Below are 20,481 nucleotides of genomic sequence, written 5' to 3'. Positions count from 1 at the left end.
AAAACATATTATTTAAATTTGTTTTTAAGAAAACAAAAACAAATTTTATCCAAAAAAAAATCAAAACAGATGAAAAATGGCAGAAATCCGTTAAAAAAACATCGTTTTTATACACGAAGACTTTTGTGTTTAATTAAAACAAACAAATAAAAGTTTATTTTGGGACTTAAACGTAAAAAATGCACATTTAAAAAACTTTTATTTGTTTCTTTAATGGTTAAAAGAACAAAATCGCCACAATTCAGTGTTTTAAATTCACTTTATTTGACTTTAGAGTCGACGGGAAAACGTCACTTTTTAGATAAAAGTCACTTTTTGAGACTCGAGTGGTTTTGAATCGAAGAGTTTGAAGTTCTCACTTTTTGCCAAAACCGTTAAAATAAGATTTAATATTTGATGGAAAACTGGAGTTTTCTTCTGTTTCGCTGTCGGATCAATGTTCAAAATGTTCCTTCAGCTTCTTTTCCTCCGTTTGTTCAGACTCTGAAACAAAAAAACAAAAGTTTTTCATTTAAAAGCAAAAGTTTTTCATTTAAAAGCAAAATTTCATGAATTAAAAGCAAAAATTTTAGTTTAAAAGCAAAGGTTTTTCATTTAAAAGCAAAAGTTTGGGGTCAAAAGCAAAATTTTTAGAATAAAAATCAGCTGTTTTTAAATCACGTGCATCTTTAAAAACTGCGTTCTGATGTTTTAAAGTGTCGTTAACGGAGATGAAACGTTTCATTCACAGCTTTATTTTCAGTGATGAAGCAACAAGTGTTAATAAAACGTGATTAAATCAAAGTACGAGGTTTGTTAAATACAGAATAATGAGAATAAATGCATAAAAACAGCAAAAAAAAATACGTATTTTAAACATCCAATAAACCATTAAGACAGTTTTTTAAACTATTAACAGAGAAATTCAGTAGAGTCGCTAACAGCCGGACGTGGCTAACGGTGATTAGCTCGGGGCAGCACGGTGAAGGCATTCAAAGGTCTTTTTTAACCACTAATGCTGCTGAAAATAACAGCAAACCTCTGCAGCAGCATGAGAAGAGTCCCTACACACAAAACAAAGCACCAATGGGCTCCTTCCTTTGGGATTGACTTTGGTAATCCACTGTAATGGACTTTACTATGAGAGGAGCTGGTACAGGGGCCAGTAGGTAAGTCTTTAAAACACTCTTTTAATACACTCTGGCTTCACTAACTACGCTGTTGCTGCTTTGTTTAGTGTGTAGGGACTCTTCTCATGCTGCTGCAGAGGTTTGCTGTTATTTTCAGCAGCATTAGTGGTTAAAAAAGACCTTTGAATGCCTTCACCGTGCTGCCCCGAGCTAATCACTGTTAGCCACGTCCGGCTGTTAGCGACTCTCCTGGATTTCTCTGTTAATAGTTAAAAAAACTGTCTTGATGGTTTATTTGATGAGTGTAAAGCAGAAAAAGACCGTGGGATGATTTTACGCCAGTATTAAACTTTAAGTGAATCCGTTTTCTCCGCTCTCATCGAAGCCGCCAGACGCCGCTGATAAAAACGGGGATTTCACGTCACAGAAACACGGGAGTTTCTGTTCCACCTCTGCCTCCGTCTGTCGGTTCGTCTGTGTTGTCGTGTGACTTTAGCGTTAAAATAGTTGAGAACAAACGAACAAACAGACGGAGGCAGCGACGCACCAGAAACTGGAGTCTGGCGGCTTTGACGAGAGCGGCGAGCGGCTCCAGTCCGACCCGTCGTGAACGTAACCAGGGTGGAAAGATCCCGAATAAAGCGTCGTCCACGTTTGGATTTATATCGTTTTTGTCTCCTTCAGTGAACATAACAAACAAAGACGCCGTAACGTTCTTTTCCCCTCGTGCCCGAGATTCATTATTACTGCTGCGCCCTCTAATGGACACGACGTGGAACAGCAGCAGCAGTGGACACGAGCGTCGTTAAACACCATTAACGGCTGAATTTAAGCTTTTTTACACTAAAGGAATGAAATTAGGAAGAAAGGTCGACAGGAATAAAGCGCTTAAACATGTTTTTCTATAATCTGAGTTTAAAATCCGTACTTTTTTACTGTTTTTACGCATTTATTTTCACATTATTCTCTATTTAACAAACCTTGTACTCTGATTTAATCCCGTTTTATTAACACATGTTGCTTCATGTTTGTTTAGAAGAAGTAGAAACTGTCTCTGTGGAGGATTTAACGCATGAACGTGCAGAAAAAGGTGATTTCACACTTTAAAGAGGACGGGGAAACTCCTCTAAATCCACTTTTTAGGTGTTTAAAGTGCGTCCGGCTGCTGACTGTGGATTCTCCGCTCATGCAAACACACTTCCAAACATCAGAACTGTGCCTTTAACGCGGGAGCGCAGCGTCTTCAGCATCAGGAGGGTTTTCTTTAGGACACTGAGGCGGAAACACGACTCTGACTCACATTAAAAACCCTGATCCGACTCTTTTAGGTCAGTTTGAGCAGCGTGGGGGGGGGGGGGGGGTCACGCCCTCTGACGCTGGCGTGCGTCCGTGCTGGGTTGGACACGTGTGCGTGTGCGTGTGCGGCTCCTCTCATCGCTCTGTTGTACTGTTACTGTAGTTTTGCTGTAACATAAATGTTTTCTAAGTTATTAAAAACCAACATCCCAGGCATCTCCTCAAAAACACACGTGTCTGCGACTCTTTTCTTATTTAATCCTCTAATTATTATTTATTCTTATTTATTCTTTTTGTATTGCAACTTTCCTGAACCGTTATGTTTACATATGCAAATGAGGCTTTATCTTATTAACTCTGAGCTCATTTTTGTACTTTTCCAGAACAGAAATGTGAAGAGTGAAGGTTCAAAGTTATTGTTTTAATTTGTTTTATTTTTATTTATTTTTATCTGCATGAATCAGAAAATACGGACATGAAAAATCTATTTATGCCATAATTTTAAGCATAAAATGTTTCATAAATCAGGTTCTGAATGAAACTGATGTTTTAAAAATGCAGTTTTAACTCATATATATATAAACATTATTTTAGACAATTAAATATACTCAGTTTATAATAAGAATTTAATATAAACAGTTGAATTTGACAATAAAGGATTACATGTATAAGGTATTTCTACACAGTATAAATAATATAGAATAAACTATAAGATAAGATAAGATGTTCCTTTGTTAGCCCACGAATGGGAAAATGTCCCTAAATTATAGAAAAATATGAAAAATACAAACACGGAAATATAAAATATGAGAATAACAGGAACAATATATACAATAGTTTTAAATATTTTACATTTACATCAAGGCACAGAGAAAAATATTAGTATTTCACAGATACTATTACTGATATATGAAATACATAAATGTTACATATCAGACGAAGGTTATATTATTATAAAATGTCTTATATTTGCAATAATATTCTCTTCATGATAATAATAATAATAATAGTGTTTTAATTGAATTTACAATAAAACATTTATTTTTATTTAAAATAACTTGGGTGTAGTTAACCGTAGTGACCACTGAGTGAATAATAATAATTAAAAATAATAATAATAATGATGATAATAAAAATAATAATAATGATAATAAAATAATAATGATGATAAAATAATAATAATAATAATGATGATAATAAAAATAATAATAATGATAATAAAATAATAATAATAATGATGATAAAAAAATAATAATAATAAAAGTGTTTTAATTTCACTGACAATAAAACATTTATTTTTAAATTAAAATAACCTGGGTGTGGCCACTGGATGAATAATAATAATAATAACAATAATAATAATAAATGTATTTTAATTGAATTGACAATAAAACATTTATTTTAAATTAAAATAACTTGTGTGCAGTTGCCCGCTGTGACCACTGGATGAATAATAATAATAATAATAATAATAATAATAATAATAATAACTTGTGTGCAGTTACCCGCTGTGGCCACTGGATGAATAATAATAATAATAATAATAATAATAATAATAACTTGGGTGCAGTTACCCGCTGTGACCACTGGATGAAAAATAATAATAATAATAATAATAATAATAATAATAACTTGTGTGCAGTTACCCGCTGTGGCCACTGGATGAATAATAATAATAATAATAATAATAATAATAATAATAACTTGGGTGCAGTTACCCGCTGTGACCACTGGATGAATAATAATAAAAATAATAATAATACAAATAATAATAACGTGGGTGCAGTTACCCGCTGTGGCCACTGGATGGCGCCAAACACATGAACTCTGACGGTGTAAGAAACGTTCACGCGCACTGTGGCTCCGGGAATAGGGACGTTACGTACAAACAGACGTAACTACGTAATTACGTCATTTTCGGAGGAGCTCGCAGCTTTGAAAGGTCGAGCCTCACGAGCGTCGCCAGTTGGTGTGTGTGCGCGTGTCCAGCCGTTACCGCGCTCGTGTGGACTTCCCTGAGCGGCTCGGCCCGGTTGTGTTGATCCCGGAGAAGAAGCGCACAGCTCGGCTGCCTCTTAGCCGTCGAGTCGGTCCTTTTCCGTGAGGTTATCCCGGGTTAAATCAGTGAAATTAGCACGCTTTTGTAGCACGAAGCAGGTCTCGCGGTTTGTTGTTGTTGACAGCAGGGTCCGGACGATGGTTTTGCTGAAAGACATCCGTCCTCCCACCGAGGGAGTCCGGCACGAACAAGCCGAGACCACCGCGGTGCTGGACGGGCAGAAGCTGGGCTGCGGCACGCTCTACGTCGCCGAAACGTAAGTGATGCACGTGGCGCTTGTTTTCGTGTTTTTAAAAACACTTTTTTTAGTTTTTAATCTTTAATGTTTTAACAGTTTAACACGGTTTTGATGTGATACTGATGAAAAGGACAGAAGGTGTTTTAATAACAGAGAAATGCGCCTTTAAAACACAACCGCCGCCCCGCGTGCCAACCACTTCCGGGTGAACACTTTCAAAATAATACCGATGACATTATTTAATGGCACAATTAGAAAAACATAAATTATATTAAAGATGAAATAAGTTATGTATAATATACAAAACCCAGTGAGTGACATCAATAACAAATACATAATTTAATAAAAATAATATATTTTTTTAATATTTATTTATTTTTTAAATTGCACAATTAAAGCATCAATTATATTCAAGATAAAATAAATGATATACATTATAGACAACCGAGCGAGTGGCCTCAATAATAATTAAAAAAATAAATTACAATAGAAATAATATATATATTTATTTAATTGCACAAAAACGACATTTCAGTGCATCTCCTTCAGGTTTGTTTAAAAGCTGAATATAAAATGATTTAAAAGACACAAAAACACCATTTTCAGGTTATTTTTTTCATCTTTAATGTTATTAATGTTTAAAACAGTGTTTAAATGATACTAATATTGAGGACAGAAGGTGGAATAATATCACATATATGCTCCAATCGTGCGTCGTCCTAACGCAGGTGTTATAAAACTGCACGGTCTCATTATAAATATTAAAAACTACATTTGTTGTTGTGTTGTTTTTCCTGCGCAGGCGTCTGTCGTGGTTCGACGGCTCGGGGATGGGTTTCTTTCTGGAGTATCCCGCGATCGGGCTGCACGCCATCTCCAGAGACGTCAGCGCATACCCGCAGGAGCACCTGTACGTCATGGTCAACGGCAAACTCAGCGGTGAGAGCGCCGCTGTGACGGGATGTCCATGAGCTTTTTAGTGGTTAATTCGACCGCTGTAGAGCTTTCAGGCGACATATTGTTTGTGTTTCATCGCACGTGCGCACATGTGATGTCTGAAACACTTACTCGATTACAAAAATGCATTCAAATCAGTGTTTTCCACAGGTTTACAGCGTAAAAACGCATCTTTTTGTGGTGTTTTGTGTCTGTTTTTAGTCATTTCATCATCTTTTTGTGGTGTTTTGTGTCTGTTTTTAGTCGTTTCATCATCTTTTTGTGGTGTTTTGTGTCAGTTTTTAGTCGTTTCATCATCTTTTTGTGGTGTTTTGTGTCTGTTTTTAGACGTTTCATCATCTTTTTGTGGTGTTTTGTCTGTTTTTAGACGTTTCATCATCTTTTTGTGGTGTTTTGTGTCTGTTTTTAGTCGTTTCATCATCTTTTTGTGATGTTTTGTGTCTGTTTTTAGTCGTTTCATCATCTTTTTGTGGTGTTTTGTGTCTGTTTTTAGTCGTTTCATCATCTTTTTGTGGTGTTTTGCGTCTGTTTTTAGTCGTTTCATCATCTTTTTGTGGTGTTTTGTCTGTTTTTAGTCGTTTCATCATCTTTTTGTGGTGTTTTGCGTCTGTTTTTAGTCGTTTCATCGTCTTTTTGTGGTGTTTTGCGTCTGTTTTTAGTCGTTTCATCATCTTTTTGTCGTGTTTTGTGTCTGTTTTTAGTCGTTTCATCATCTTTTTGTGGTGTTTTGTGTCTGTTTTTAGTCGTTTCATCATCTTTTTGTGGTGTTTTGTGTCTGTTTTTAGTCGTTTCATCATCTTTTTGTGGTGTTTTGTGTCTGTTTTTAGTCGTTTCGTCATCTTTTTATGGTGTTTTGCGTCTGTTTTTAGTCGTTTCATCATCTTTTTGTGGTGTTTTGTCTGTTTTTAGTCGTTTCATCATCTTTTTGTGGTGTTTTGCGTCTGTTTTTAGTCGTTTCATCGTCTTTTTGTGGTGTTTTGTGTCTGTTTTTAGTCGTTTCATCATCTTTTTGTGGTGTTTTGTGTCTGTTTTTAGTCGTTTCATCATCTTTTTGTGGTGTTTTGTGTCTGTTTTTAGTCGTTTCATCATCTTTTTGTGGTGTTTTGTGTCTGTTTTTAGTCGTTTCATCATCTTTTTGTGGTGTTTTGTGTCTGTTTTCAGTCGTTTCATCATCTTTTTGTGGTGTTTTGTGTTTGTTTTTAGTCGTTTCATCATCTTTTTGTCGTGTTTTGCGTCTGTTTTTAGTCGTTTTGTCATCTTTTTGGCGTGACGCCGCTTCTCATCCTGCTTTGGCGTACGCGCAACCGGTTATGCCCGGGTGATCACACCAGACTAGATCGAGGCTTTTTCTTTGATCCAGAGTGTCTTAATTCTGTCTTCGTGCTAAAGCCCCCAAGAGTGAAGTGTGTTTTTGTTTTCACCCTTGCAGGTGAGAACGAGGCAGAGATGGCGGAGAAAGCAGGTGATGATGAAGACGACGATAACAGCAGCAGCGGTGACGATGATGATGAAGAAGGAACGATCACAGAGATTCGATTTGTGCCCAGCGACAAGGTGGCATGTGAGTTAAGAAACTACGGAGGAAACTATCCGGCTGTAAAGACGTGACACCCTTTCAAAATAGTATTTACTGGTCCGAGCTGCGTATTTCTACAGCGCCGCGTTCCCCGTGGTTTTTAAAAAACATCATAATTGTCATTTCACCTCTTTGTCATCGATGAAAAAGACGTTTAACTGATGAAAGAGGTGATTGTTATTGTTCACATGTTCGGACGTCGGGTCTGTTTTGTTTTAACGGAGCGTTTGGACCCGGAAATCTTATTTTGAAAGGGTGTTACGTCGCACTGAACAGCAGGATACTTGTGAGTTTGTGCTTTTTAAAGCTCGACGTCTTCAGCAGGAACTGATGAACTCAGCTGAGAGCCACAGACAGGAAGTCAGGCGGCTTTTTAAAGACGGACTGAGACATTTTTTTAGTTTTCACAGATTTGACGATGACAAGAGTGTGATCTTCTCTGTCCTCTGCATTCAGGGCTCCACAGTAACCGTTTCCTGTGTGTGTGCGTGTGTGTGTGTGTGTGTGTGTGTTGCAGTGGAGCCCATGTTCTCAGCGATGTGCGAGTGCCAGGCACTGCACCCCGACCCAGAGGACGACGACTCTGACAACGACTTTGAAGGAGAGGAGTACGACGTGGAAGAGGCTGGTGAGGAAAAACATGAAGACGCACAAACGCACACACACGCGCACACACACAATGAGCTTTTGTAAATTTAGGTCTTTTACTCCCAGAGTAACAGTAAATAAAAGCGGTACAGAGGATAAGCACGTCCTTGCACGAACAGATCCTCAAACAAAACACAAGTAAACAAATGCATGCGAGTTATTTCTGATATCCAGCATTATAATATAAACATTTAAGGACTGTAGCTTAAATCTGCATCAGTATTAAACGCTAAAGGTCATAATGTCTCCTCCTATAATGTTATAAAATCACAGTGAACCAAGTTGCCTGAACATTTACAGGAATACAAGGCAGCTGTCGGAGCTAGCCCGTTAGCTTATCACTTAGGGCGCACTCACACTGTCCATCCGTACCGTGCTCAACGGCTAATGCTAGCTCCTTTGACCAGTGTGAGTGCAAGCGTACCACGTCTAGGTGCGGCACGCTTGTCGGCCACGGCCCGTTTGGGAGAGGTGGGCTTTTGTAAAGCACGTTTGCACATGTACGAGCACGAGCGTGCAGACGTGTACGAGCACGAGGCCTACGGCGGTTCTGAGGTCATTTCCTGTGCGCCTGTTGGGACGTAGAAAAAAGAAGGCTGATTTTATTGAAATTCGTTTCAAATTTGGATGAATTTCTGACTTCTTTAGGTCTAAAATAAATGTGCAATATAAAAAACGGCATCGTGTTTTTAAGAGGAATAAAATGTGGTTTTATCTTAAAAAAACACAAAAGTAATCGCTCTAAATCATCACCTATGACCAACTGGAAGTGTGTGGTAGAGGAGCTGCCCCCTTTACTTCATATTTAGTTTTTTTGGGTGTCGGAAAAGAGTCTTTGAGCCCCGTGTGGGTGAATAACGTTCGGCTAGTAACAGTTGTGTAATTCGCAGGAATTTAAAGTAATACTTCACCCTGAAAATGATCATTTTTGATTAATTTCTCGCCCCCTGTGACCTGTGACAGCTGCTGACACTCAGAAAACATTGATTTTATTTAATATAACATGTTTAACTGAATATAAAACATTGATTTTATTTAATTTAACATGTTTAACTGAATATAAAACATTGATTTTCTTCATCTTCTCTCTCTTTGTCTCTGTGGTCGTTCGGACTCTTCGGTTGCAGAAGCAGGTAAGATTCATACATCGCTACACATTTATAACAACTAAAGATGTAATAATGTTAATATTTGTTATTATTATTGAGTTACGGATCATTATTCATGTAACGGTTCACTATTCATCACAGCTGTTTCTGCTCCCTGCCTCTGATTTCTCTGCTCATTTTTGATCATTTTTGCCAGTTTGGCTCCGTTTTTAACCCCAGGTGACCAAACCATGGACACATACTGTAACACAGCACGTTTTCTGCAAGACCCTGAGAGACCAGATCCACAGGATTCTTACTCACATAGAAAAAATTACATTTTCAGATTAAAAAAACAACAAATAAAGCAAAAAACGAACAGATGGAGGCAGCGTTAGAACAGCCGCTCCTGTTTACTGTGACGTTAAATCACTGTTTTTATCACTGGTGGTGGTTTTAACTTAATCAGGGTTATGAAAATATTCTAAATATAACGTTTTATAGGAGTCTAAACCACATTTAGCTCAGATGTTAACTAGGTTTATTCCACACCGAGCACGTCTGCTGCTGTCACAGCCGCCCGTCTCTCTCCTCCGCCCCTCAGAGCACGGCCACGCTGACGTCCCCACCTTCTACACCTGTGACGAGGGTCTGTCGGCGCTCACGCAGGAGGGCCAGGCCACGCTGGAGAGGCTGGAGGGGATGCTGGCCCAGTCGGTCGCTCAGCAGTACCACATGGCCGGGGTCCGAACCGAGGAGACCAACGCCCAGTTTGAAGGTTTGAGTTCGAAGCGCGAACGGCAGATTCATTAACGGGAGAAACCATTTCAGGGGAACGTTAGGGGGGGGGCGGTCTGGCCTGAGATCCACTTTGCGGGGTACATGGCAGCCTCTTAGACGTAGACTTCTCTTTAAATTGAGTTGAAATTGAGTTTCCAGGTAGGAGGTATACAAAGTACAGTATAATATAACCAATAAACTCTTAGTTTATTGGTTATATTATACTTTCTGTGTTTATTTACTAAGTTAAATATGTGTGAGGCAGATGTAATTACCAGAAAATTAAATCAGATAAATGTAGATGAAATGTATAAGATCAAATCTGTTTGACTGTATTTGACAGAAATGAGCAGTGAGATTAAATTAAATTAGATTAAACAAGATTAAATGATTGCACTTAAGTGGTGGATAAAGTTATTGCACCAAAAGAAGAAGAGTGTTCAGGTGTGTGAGAGTAAAGATCAGGGCTCTGCAGCCTTTACTGTCAGGAGCCAATTTTCCTCTTCCACCAATTAAAATCCGTCTGAAGCCGCAAAACACATTTGATGTCACAGCTTATAAAGGTTCATATATGTTAATATGATAATTATGAAATTAGAGAACGATGATAAAGAAAACTGCTGACATTATTTCCTATTATGACCTATTTTAACGCTTTTTGTTCTCTTAATAAAAATGAAAACTGTTGGTGTGTTGTTAAAGGAGCGGCTGCGGTGAATTAGGTAAATACTTTCAGTATCAGGCGTAGTTATTTTAAATAAAGACTCGTGTGCCACCGTGGCTTTAGCGTCCAAGCGTGTTACTGCAGCAGCCCGTTCACTCCCGTACACGAGGGGAAGAGTGAATTCTGACTCCCAATCAAAAGGCTCATAATCATCTTCAGACCCTCTATTAAAATAGAAGTGTAGATGTTTTCAGTGTATGTTCTGTTTAAATGGACTTGTACTTAAAAGGCGCTTTTCCAGTCTTCTGACTACTCAAGGCGCTTTCACAGTGTTTGTCACATTCACACTGATGGCAGTGGACAGCTACAGACCATCTAATCTGACCATTCACACATATGCGCAGAACAGGGAGCAATTCGGGGTTCAGTGTCTTGTCCAAGGACACTTCGACATGTGGACCAGGGGAGGTGGGGATCGAACCACCAATCCTTCCAATGGAGGACCACCCACTCTTTCACTGAGCCACAGTCGCCCATTATACATTCTAACATATGCACTGTATTTCCCGCACTATAAGTTGCACCTAAAAACCTTCACATGTCTCAAAAGCCGACAGTGCTCCTTATAACCCGGTGCTCCTTATATATGGACCAATATTGAGCCACAACAGGTCTCCAACTACGGTGAGCAGCCGCCGACTCTATTTTCCCCCGTAGAAGAAGTAACGCGCGGGGCATGTTGAGATATACGACTGCGTGAAGCGTGCCGTTTCATTTCCATGTGTGTGTTTGTGTAAAGAGCCCAAAATGGCTCCTGTTAAGAGACACGCTTACGACGCAGAGTTTACACTCAAGGCCATTAGTCACGCAGCAGAACACGGGAATAGAGCAGCAGCCAGAGAGTTTAACATGAACCAATCAATGGTGCCGAAGTGGAGGAAGCAACAAGACGACCTCCCCTGACTGTTGTGTTGACGTTCCCTTTAGAGCAGCTCCATCTAATGGATGCAGAACGTAACCCCAGCCTCGACTGTAGCGTCTGTTCTACGCGCCTTATAATGTGGGGCGCCTTATATATGAAAAAAGTTTCAAAATAAGACGTTCATTGAAGGTGCGCCTGATAATGTAGAAAATACGGTAGTGTGCCGCAGCTGTGAGGTGCTGGAAAAGCATGAAAAAGCACCTTGAAATGCTTGAAAAGTGCCTTAATTTGACTTTGTAAACGGTCGATAAACCTGGATAAGTTAAAAGTTCTGTTGTGTGCAAACAGAAAAACTCCACACAGCTGATTTAATGAAGTTTTATTTGTGGGACGCTGTTTTTAAACGGTGCGTTTGTGGTCGACAGACGGCATGGAGGTGGACGGGGCAGCGATGGAGGTCGGGCAGTTCGAGGACGCAGACGTCGAGCACTGGTATAAATAAACAACAGCAGCAGGAGCTTCCTGTTTCTGCGTCACGACTGCGTCACGACTGCGTCACGACTGCGTCACTCGTGGCGTTCACTCGTGTGTTTTCTGACTCTCCCTGCAGAAGGAGGTCGTCGCAGCAGCCAATCGGAGCAGCAGTGTTGCATCGTGGGATTGGAGAAGAGGACAGCAGCACTTTCGTCAGGCACTCGTCGCACTCTCCCGTGCGTCTGAAGTCATCTCGCTCGTCTCTCGTAGCTTCTGCAGCTTCTCTGAACGTGTCGCGTCGGAGCTCCCGTGTTGTTTTGTGTTATTGTTTGTTTCTGCTCACCTTTGTCGACTAATTTGTCTTAAATCATATCAGTAACCATGTTGAACACGACCACGTCAGCTGCTGTAGACTGTTGAGGTGCAGCCGTAAACTCCCGCGCTCTAACAACTGTTAAAAAAAGAGACAAAGTTCCTGTTTTGTACCTAACGACCAGTTTAATATCTGTTTTCCCACCGAGGAGCTTTGATGTCTTTGTATGAAATTGTCAATAAATGCTTAGTTTTTGTACAATTTGTTGTTTTTACCTTTTTATTATTATTTATATTCTATTTAACCAGATTTGTCTTGTTGTCTCAATGCAGAGCTTCTCAAATAGTGGGGCCCGGGGACGGTGGGGAGTCACCTGAAAGCTAAGGGCGCACTCCCACTGTTCCTCCGTACCGTGTCCAAACACGTTTCACGGGTAAAGTCTGGTTCCTTTGACCAGTGTGAGTGCAACTGCACCGCGCCTAGCTGCGGCACGCTTGCCGTCCACGGCCCGTTTGGGAGAGGTGGGCTTTAGTAAAGCACGTTTGCACATGTACGAGTACGAGCGTGCGCACGTGTACGAGCACGAGGCCTACGGCGACTCTGAGGTCATTTCCTGTGCGCCTGTTGGGACGTAGAAAAAAGAAGGAGGGACCATGCGCGGACATTTCAAACAATGGCGGTGAAAGGTTCACGTTGGTGTGATGCGGAGGTGGAGTGTTTACTGCAGATTTGGTCGATGAAAAGATTCAAAAACAGTCGACAAGACGCACAAAAACTCCGAGGTCTACGGAAGGATCTGGAAACAAAGCCACGCATCGCCATGACGTCATCAATGCTTGTGACGTGTTACGGCGTGATGACGTATAGGCAGCAAGAAGCATTCTCCGAGGCCCAGGTAGTGTGAGTACAAACGGGCCTGGAGGGGGGGACAAGTACCCTAAAGCACGGGGCACGCAGATAAGTCGCTCGAGTTTCTTCATTGAAAACGTAACAAATATCGCAACTATGGTCCATCTTGCAATGGAGGCGTGCAAAAAAAAAACAAGGATAATAGTTATTCTTTGTTGTAAGTTGATTTATATTTCTTTTTTTGTTTTCTTTAATGTTAATCAGAATATAATGTTATAAAAAAGTGTGATTTTTGATCATTTTATAAACAAAAGATCCTCGAAAACGTTTCTTCTTCCTGGGGGTGAAACAGAAGAAGCGCTGTTTTAATGAGACACACGTGCAACTCCACATTATTACACACATATATATATTATTATACATATTTTTAGTCATTTTGCATCTTTTTGTGGTGGTTTTGCATCTATTTTTAGTCATTTTGCATCTTTTTGAGGTGGTTTTGCATCTTTTTTTAGTCATTTTGCATCTTTTTGAGGTGGTTTTGCATCTATTTTTAGTCATTTTGCATCTTTTTGTGGTGGTTTTGCATCTATTTTTAGTCATTTTGCATCTTTTTGTGGTGGTTTTGCATCTATTTTTAGTCATTTAGCATCTTTTTGTGGTGGTTTTGCTTCTATTTTTAGTCATTTTGCATCTTTTTGAGGTGGTTTTGCATCTATTTTTAGTCATTTAGCATCTTTTTGTGGTGGTTTTGCTTCTATTTTTAGTCATTTTGCATCTTTTTGTGGTGGTTTTGCATCTATTTTTAGTCATTTGGCATCTTTTTGTGGTGGTTTTGAATCTATTTTTAGTCATTTTGCATCTTTTTGTGGTGGTTTTGAATCTATTTTTAGTCATTTTGCATCTTTTTGTGGTGGTTTTGCATCTATTTTTAGTCATTTTGCATCTTTTTGTGGTGGTTTTGCATCTATTTTTAGTCATTTTGCATCTTTTTGTGGTGGTTTTGCATCTATTTTTAGTCATTTTGCATCTTTTTGTGGTGGTTTTGCATCTTTTTTTAGTCATTTTGCATCTTTTTGTGGTGGTTTTGCATTTATTTTTAGTCATTTTGCATTTCCTCTGAATCATTTTGTCTCTGTGGTGCAGACTCTCTCTGTGATCAGTTTGGGATTTTCAGCAACATTTGATGAGTCAGGGCCTCTGACCTCATCCATGAGCATCAGTGTCCACAGCGTCCCCCCAGAAAACAGATGTGGAGCAGGTGAAGAGGAAGAGCAGGAGAGAGAGGAGGAGGAGGAGGAGGAGGAGGAGGAAGAACACTGCGGGCTTCTGTCACTTCCGCACCATGTGAGCTCGCGGGACTGAAGCGCATCCCCCGGTTGGACCCCGCAGCCCCGGATCGAGCAGCAGCAGCAGCAGCAGCAGCAGCCCGGCTCAGCCTCCGTCCCCCGGAGTGAGAGATCCAGAGTGAGAGCAGAGCCCGGGGAGGAGGCGCCGCTCGGCCGGAACATGGACGCAGACGTGGCCGTGTCTCTGTCGGTGCTCGCGGGGATCGTGGCTCTGAGTCACGCGACCCGCAGGTTGTTGACCAGGGCCCTCGCGGACACCGGGCTCTCTGTGTACGCGGTGGAGCTCGTGTCCACCTTTCAGCTGTGCTGCTGCACGCACGAGCTAAAGATGCTGTCCGAGGTGGGCGGGATCGAGAAACGCCTCGCGCTCACCCTGACGTACCTGGCGTCCGTGGTGCACGGGCTCACCTTCAGCGGGGCCATCGGAAACCCCTCCGGTGCGCTGGAGCGCGCGTACCACGCGCGGTTCTCGGGCGGGTGCGCCTTGCGGAGAGTCGCGTGCCAGTTTGCTGCAGCCGCCGCTGCGCGAGCCGCGGTGCCGGTGATCTGGGGTGTCGGGTTGTCGGGACTGCACGTGCGGCACAAGCTGCACGGTTACCGCTGCATCAGCCCCATCCACGCGCCGCTGCCCGTGGCCGCCGCCGTGGAGCTCGCGTGCGCCTTTGCGGTTCAGACTGCTATAACCCGCACGAGACCGATGGAGGAGAAGTACCGCGTGCACGCCGTGGCTGCGGTCACCGCCACAGCGGTTTACGCAGGTTTGATGTTTGTCTTTGGAAAAGTTAGATACTAAATTAATACACTTTAAAATATAACAAATGTCCTTTAAACAAGTTTAGAATTCACATCTTTATTATTACAAGCCTTTATTATGAAGGACAGACAGGAAATGGGGTGAGAGAGAGAGGGGGGAGACCTGCAGCAAAGGGGCAGGTGGGAGTCGAACCCGCGGCCTCGAGGGCCTTCAGCCTCTTTACATGGGGCGTATGTGAGTCAGGAGCTGAACTGTGATGGAAGAGAGTCCAGAGGGGAAGGGCCGACATGTTCTTCCTGCAGGAGCGTCCATAAATAATCACAATAAACCTTAAATTAAAGAATTAATAAATAATAATAATAAACCTCCCTGTCTGCAGCTGAATAGAGCATTTTAACAACGGTCTGGAGAGGCTTCAGATACGTGATCTCTGATCTTCTCCTTGCATCTATTTTTAGTCATTTTGTATCTTTTTGTGGTGTTTTTCATCTATTTTTAAACATTTTGCATCTTTTTGTGGTGGTTTTGCATCTATTTTTAGTCATTTTGCATCTTTTTGTGGTGGTTTTGCATCTATTTTTAGTCATTTTGCATCTTTTTGTGGTGGTTTTGCATCTATTTTCAGTCATTTTGCATCTTTTTGTGGTGATTTTGCATCTATTTTTAGTCATTTAGCATCTTTTTGTGCTGGTTTTGCATCTATTTTCAGTCATTTTGCATCTTTTTGTGGTGATTTTGCATCTATTTATAGTCATTTAGCATCTTTTTGTGCTGGTTTTGCATCTATTTTCAGTCATTTTGCATCTTTTTGTGATGTTTTGCATCTATTTTTAGTCATTTTGCATCTTTTTGTGATGTTTTGCATCTATTTTTAGTCGTTTTGCATCTTTTTGTGGTGGTTTTGCATCTATTTTTAGTCATTTTGCATCTTTTGTGGTGGTTTTGCATCTATTTTTAGTCATTTTGCATCTTTTTGTGGTGGTTTTGCATCTATTTTTAGTCATTTTGCATCTTTTTGTGGTGGTTTTGCATCTATTTTTAGTCATTTTGCATCTTTTGTGGTGGTTTTGCATCTATTTTTAGTCATTTTGCATCTTTTTGTGGTGGTTTTGCATCTATTTTTAGTCATTTTGCATCTTTTTGTGGTGGTTTTGCATCTATTTTTAGTCATTTTGCATCTTTTGTGGTGATTTTGCATCTATTTTTAGACATTTTGCATCTTTTTGTGGTGGTTTTGCATCTTTTTTTAGTCATTTGGCATCTTTTGTGGTGGTTTTGCATCTATTTTTAGTCATTTTGCATCTTTTTGTGGTGGTTTTGCATCTTTTTTTAGTCATGGACACTCCTGACACCCGCCTGCTGTTAAACACTATGCATAAAAAAGAGCGTTTACAAAGGACATTATCAGATTTTAAGATTTAAATGATTTTATTTACAAAACAATATCAGACCCCAGCAAAATGCAAAATCTGACTTCCCCCCGATCCTGAAATAAACCTCATGATTTTGTGAATATATATCACAAAACGCACAATTGTTGCAGTTATCTGCTAAATTATGCTTTAAATTATATAAATGAATGATTCTTCACTTTCAACAGTTCAGTAAAATGATTCCAACAGGCTCAACCCGACTGCTGCTGGAGTTATCTTTTGTTGTTCTGCTCATTCTCCAGATTCAACCTTTAGGTAAAAGTTCTGCATTATAAAGTGTGTGTGTGTGTGTGTGTGTGTGTGTGTTTGTGTGTGTGCGTGCAGGTGGCGGTGTGACCGGGGCCGTGTCTAACCCGGCGTTGGCGTTCTCCACACAGTTCCGCTGCACTGGAAGCTCCTTCCTGGAGTATTGCCTGGTTTACTGGCTTAGCCCGCTGCTGGGTAAGAGCCGCTCATTCTGCATCTTTCTTTGGTGGTTTTGCATCTATTTTTAGTCATTTTGCATCTTTTCGTGGTGGTTTTGCATCTATTTTTAGTCATTTTGCATCTTTTTGTGGTGGTTTTGCATCTATTTTTAGTCATTTTGCATCTTTTTGTGGTGGTTTTGCATCTATTTTTAGTCATTTTGCATCTTTTTATGGTGGTTTTGCATCTATTTTTAGTCGTTTTGCATCTTTTTGTGGTGTTTTTTTTCATGTTTCCGTAACATCCATGTGCAGAGTTCAGGTAAACAACAACAAACACGTGGGACTGTTTCCATCAGTGGGACGTTCAAGTGTCCTGGGTGGAGCCGAGGCGGTGGGAGGCTGCAGACCGTGCTGCAGATCCCTGTCACACTGTACGGCGTCCTGCTTCTCCGCTGTTAGGGAGAGAAGGGCGTTTCCCAGCATGCACCAGCTCCGGGTGCTGTTGTGTGGCTACCTACACACCTGAAGTGCACATACATCCAAGTTACACACTTTTGCGTCACCGTATGCACGCAGATTTCCCCCCAAAGGAGACGCCACTTGTGCGTTTCCTTTCTAGATTCTATTAGTCTAAACAGAGTCTAATCTAATGTTCTTCTTCTACGTTTTTGCTCCTCAGGTATGATGATCTCAGTGCTGCTGTTAGATAAACTCCTCCCTCTGCTGTCCAGGAAACCCCCGTCCCTCCATCTCCCGCTGGAGGCCAAGAAGAGGATATAAGCGTCACGTCCAGAGCACATGTGGGGGATCTTAGTACGGACTGTTCACCTGCTGCTGATTTCAGTCACACACAAGTTAGAAACAGCACTTGGATGCACTTTTAAAAAAAGAGACTTCAGGACCTCAAGAGCACATTTTATGGCGCCCTCCCACTGTGCCTCCGTCCCGTGCCCCGTGCTTTAGGGTCCTTGTCCCCCCCTCCAGGCCCGTTTGTACTCACTCTACCTGGGCCTCGGAGAATGCTTCTTGCTGCCTATACGTCATCACGCCGTAACACGTCACACGCATTGATGACGTCATGGCGATGCGTGGCTTTGTTTCCAGATCTTTCCGTAGACCTCTGAGTTTTTGTGCGTCTTGTTGACTGTTTTGACGGATGTGTACAGATACGGACCAAACGCTGCAGTACCACCTAAAACTCCTGGGGGCAGTGTCGGGCTCTGGACACAAAAAGTGACGTGAATATCAGGAGCGAGCGAGTCATCAAAAGCCCCGACGGACATCCTGAAATACTCCGAGGCGTACGTTTGCCTCCTTCTCAACAGACGCAGGATCGTTATCTCCTCCGTCGTCGCCATGTTTGTTTGTTTGTTAGTAACTTTTGAATCTGAACGACGCCCTCTAGAGGATGTTTTGCTCAACGTCCATTCCAACGTAAATGACGCATGAAAGCATGAGGTCAGTGACGATCAGAGCGTTGATAACGTACGTCTATTTACGTCTTTACTCTAACCTCAGCCATTCAAGATCCATGTCTCACGTGAAGCATCTCACCTTAGAATTGTAGTCTGTAAGATGTTTATCTAGTTAATTGTTAAGTTTCTATCTATCACAGAGTGAGTTAAAACAATGGAGTTTGAACATATGACCCACTAATGAAAGCGATCGTTTTTACGCTGCTTTTTCGCGAAATACGATCAGAGTGTCTGCGGAGACTTTCCCGCGCTAAAATCAAATGCGCCGCACAATTAGAGACGCTTTTTTACATGGCTCCCCTTCTCTCTTCGGACCTCCTGTCAGTGTGGAGCATGTGAAGGCATCACGCCGCATCGCTGCCGATCTGACGTCACACAGTCGACAATTTTCAGTTTCCAAAGGAACCCTGGGAGATGAAGTCCCGGAGGAGCCTGCAGTTACATCTGAGCGCCAAAGAGGCCGCTAGAAACAACGTACCTCAATTCTTAACAAACTTACTCTAACCCTCTAACACAAACCCTTCAGGGTCGATACCCAACCTTAACCATCACAAAAGACTGTCACAAGTCGTTGGTTACCATCTGTTTTTTACAGGACGGACAGACTGAACTATCAAACACCTGTCTATAGAATATAACCATCATGAATAAAAGGTATCGTATCAATGTCTCCATGTTTTGTTGTGTGTGTAACTGATTTTTTTTTTAAGCTAATTCACTAATTAAGCAGCTAAAACATTTACGATGTAAAGTGGAGAATAGGCAGTGGTGAGTATGATTATATAACATGGATGTATCAGGCTACAAGAACTGGATACCAGACTCCAAAATGGCCTCTACTCAGTTCAAGGATAATTGCTCGTCTGGCACATGGGCCCAAAAAGTTTCTTGGCTTACGGATTAACTTCCATGATGTGTGACCAAGCCCCCACCACAGCCACTTCCTGGTTGATCCAATCAGGAAGCTCCGTCAGCGTCAGTTCTCTGAGTGTCCACTAGGGGCAGGTTTCATAACAGAGCAGTTTCTCATTGACCCCCATGTTAAACAGGCCGTTTACACAGCATCATTAAACCTGTTTAAGGACAAAAGAACATTCTAGTCTGTATGTTTAGGTCTTATCTCCATGACAACACTGAGGGGGGTGAATTTGTTTGTACCAGGCTAGTTTTTATTTTATTGGAGGTAAAAGTTTATGAATAATTAGGGGCGTGGCCTCTTGAGTGACATCAAGCCGCTGGCCCTCACTTCTCCTCGGAGGCCAGTTGTCGGGATTAGCATCATTAGCATGCTAACTCCCTCATCTCGCCCTGGACTACATTAATTTGTGCGGTGGTGTTTCCATAAGTGACAAGATGGTTTGCTTATCGATTGAACAAACAGATGGTTTTAACGTTAGCTCTGTTGTGCTAATTAAATAGCTGCACTTGCACAAAGACTTGAATACGGCCTGCTATTGAAGGCAACGACACTAGATGCATGATTTGGGCCGTGAGGGTCGGTGTGTTACACTCTATGAGCATGGGACTGAGTTGAATATCAGTTTAAACCAGAGATCAGAAATGCTGCCGGCTCTTTACTCCCTGAGCCGGTGTGTTTTCCACTAAAGACACGGGAGTGCCTGCAATCGACTCTACCCTATGTCTTCTGTTAGCCTAGCTCCCGGGTGGTGATGCTAATGCTGCTAATTCTGTAAACATCAGCCAGATGGACGTATCTCCCTCCCCCCAACGTCACATACATGCCCTTTTTTGGTCAAAGGAAATGAGGCAAAAGTCCAACAAGATGGCGGCTCCCAGAGGCGAGGACGATTGGATCAAGTTGAGAGAACGAACCTCGACTGAGACGCAACGTCCATTTTTTATTCAGTCTGTGGTTTGCACCAGACCAGAGCTAAAGTGCGAGGGCCACAGAGCATTTTCACTTGTGGCCCCTGACTTATGGAACGCCTTACCCCTCCACATCAGAGCAGCTGAGACTCTCAAGCATTTAAATCACTTTTAGACCCACCTCTTCTCATTGGCCTTCAACTAGCCCTGACCTGTTATTGTCATCTTTTAGTATGGCTTTGATTTCATCTCATCTCATTTAT

At 41.5% G+C, this 20,481-nt stretch overlaps 2 protein-coding genes across 2 annotated transcripts; both read left to right on the top strand.

Annotated features, from left to right (window-relative positions):
* Positions 1–4,357: 4,357 nt before the first annotated feature.
* clns1a (chloride channel, nucleotide-sensitive, 1A) lies at positions 4,358–12,354 on the top strand. Its single transcript, XM_083913800.1, has 7 exons — positions 4,358–4,720; positions 5,505–5,641; positions 7,089–7,220; positions 7,753–7,863; positions 9,576–9,749; positions 11,763–11,829; positions 11,948–12,354. Coding segments are annotated over exons 1-7 (741 nt in total). The 5' UTR covers positions 4,358–4,601; the 3' UTR covers positions 11,949–12,354.
* Positions 12,355–14,482: 2,128 nt separating this feature from the next.
* On the top strand, positions 14,483–17,754 carry aqp11 (aquaporin 11; the record flags this gene model as incomplete). Its single annotated transcript, XM_083914581.1, has 3 exons — positions 14,483–15,080; positions 16,834–16,950; positions 17,596–17,754. 3 exons carry the CDS (start codon positions 14,483–14,485, stop codon positions 17,694–17,696), a joined length of 816 nt encoding a protein of 271 aa, XP_083770707.1. The 3' UTR covers positions 17,697–17,754.
* Positions 17,755–20,481: the final 2,727 nt, after the last annotated feature.

Source organism: Echiichthys vipera, assembly GCF_963691815.1.
Source record: "Echiichthys vipera genome assembly, chromosome: 5".
Taxonomy (NCBI): domain Eukaryota; kingdom Metazoa; phylum Chordata; class Actinopteri; order Perciformes; family Trachinidae; genus Echiichthys; species Echiichthys vipera.
The sequence above is the reverse complement of the archived record's forward strand: the minus strand, read 5'-3'. Positions and strand labels throughout refer to the sequence as shown.

Bases quoted from the DNA above. Each gene is read 5' to 3' on its own strand.
- clns1a (XM_083913800.1), top strand. From the start codon at position 4,602: ATGGTTTTGCTGAAAGACATCCGTCCTCCCACCGAGGGAGTCCGGCAC. The intron at 7,864-9,575 runs GTGAGGAAAAAC...TCCGCCCCTCAG, and splicing joins GTACGACGTGGAAGAGGCTG to AGCACGGCCACGCTGACGTC. The intron at 9,750-11,762 runs GTTTGAGTTCGA...TGTGGTCGACAG, and splicing joins GACCAACGCCCAGTTTGAAG to ACGGCATGGAGGTGGACGGG.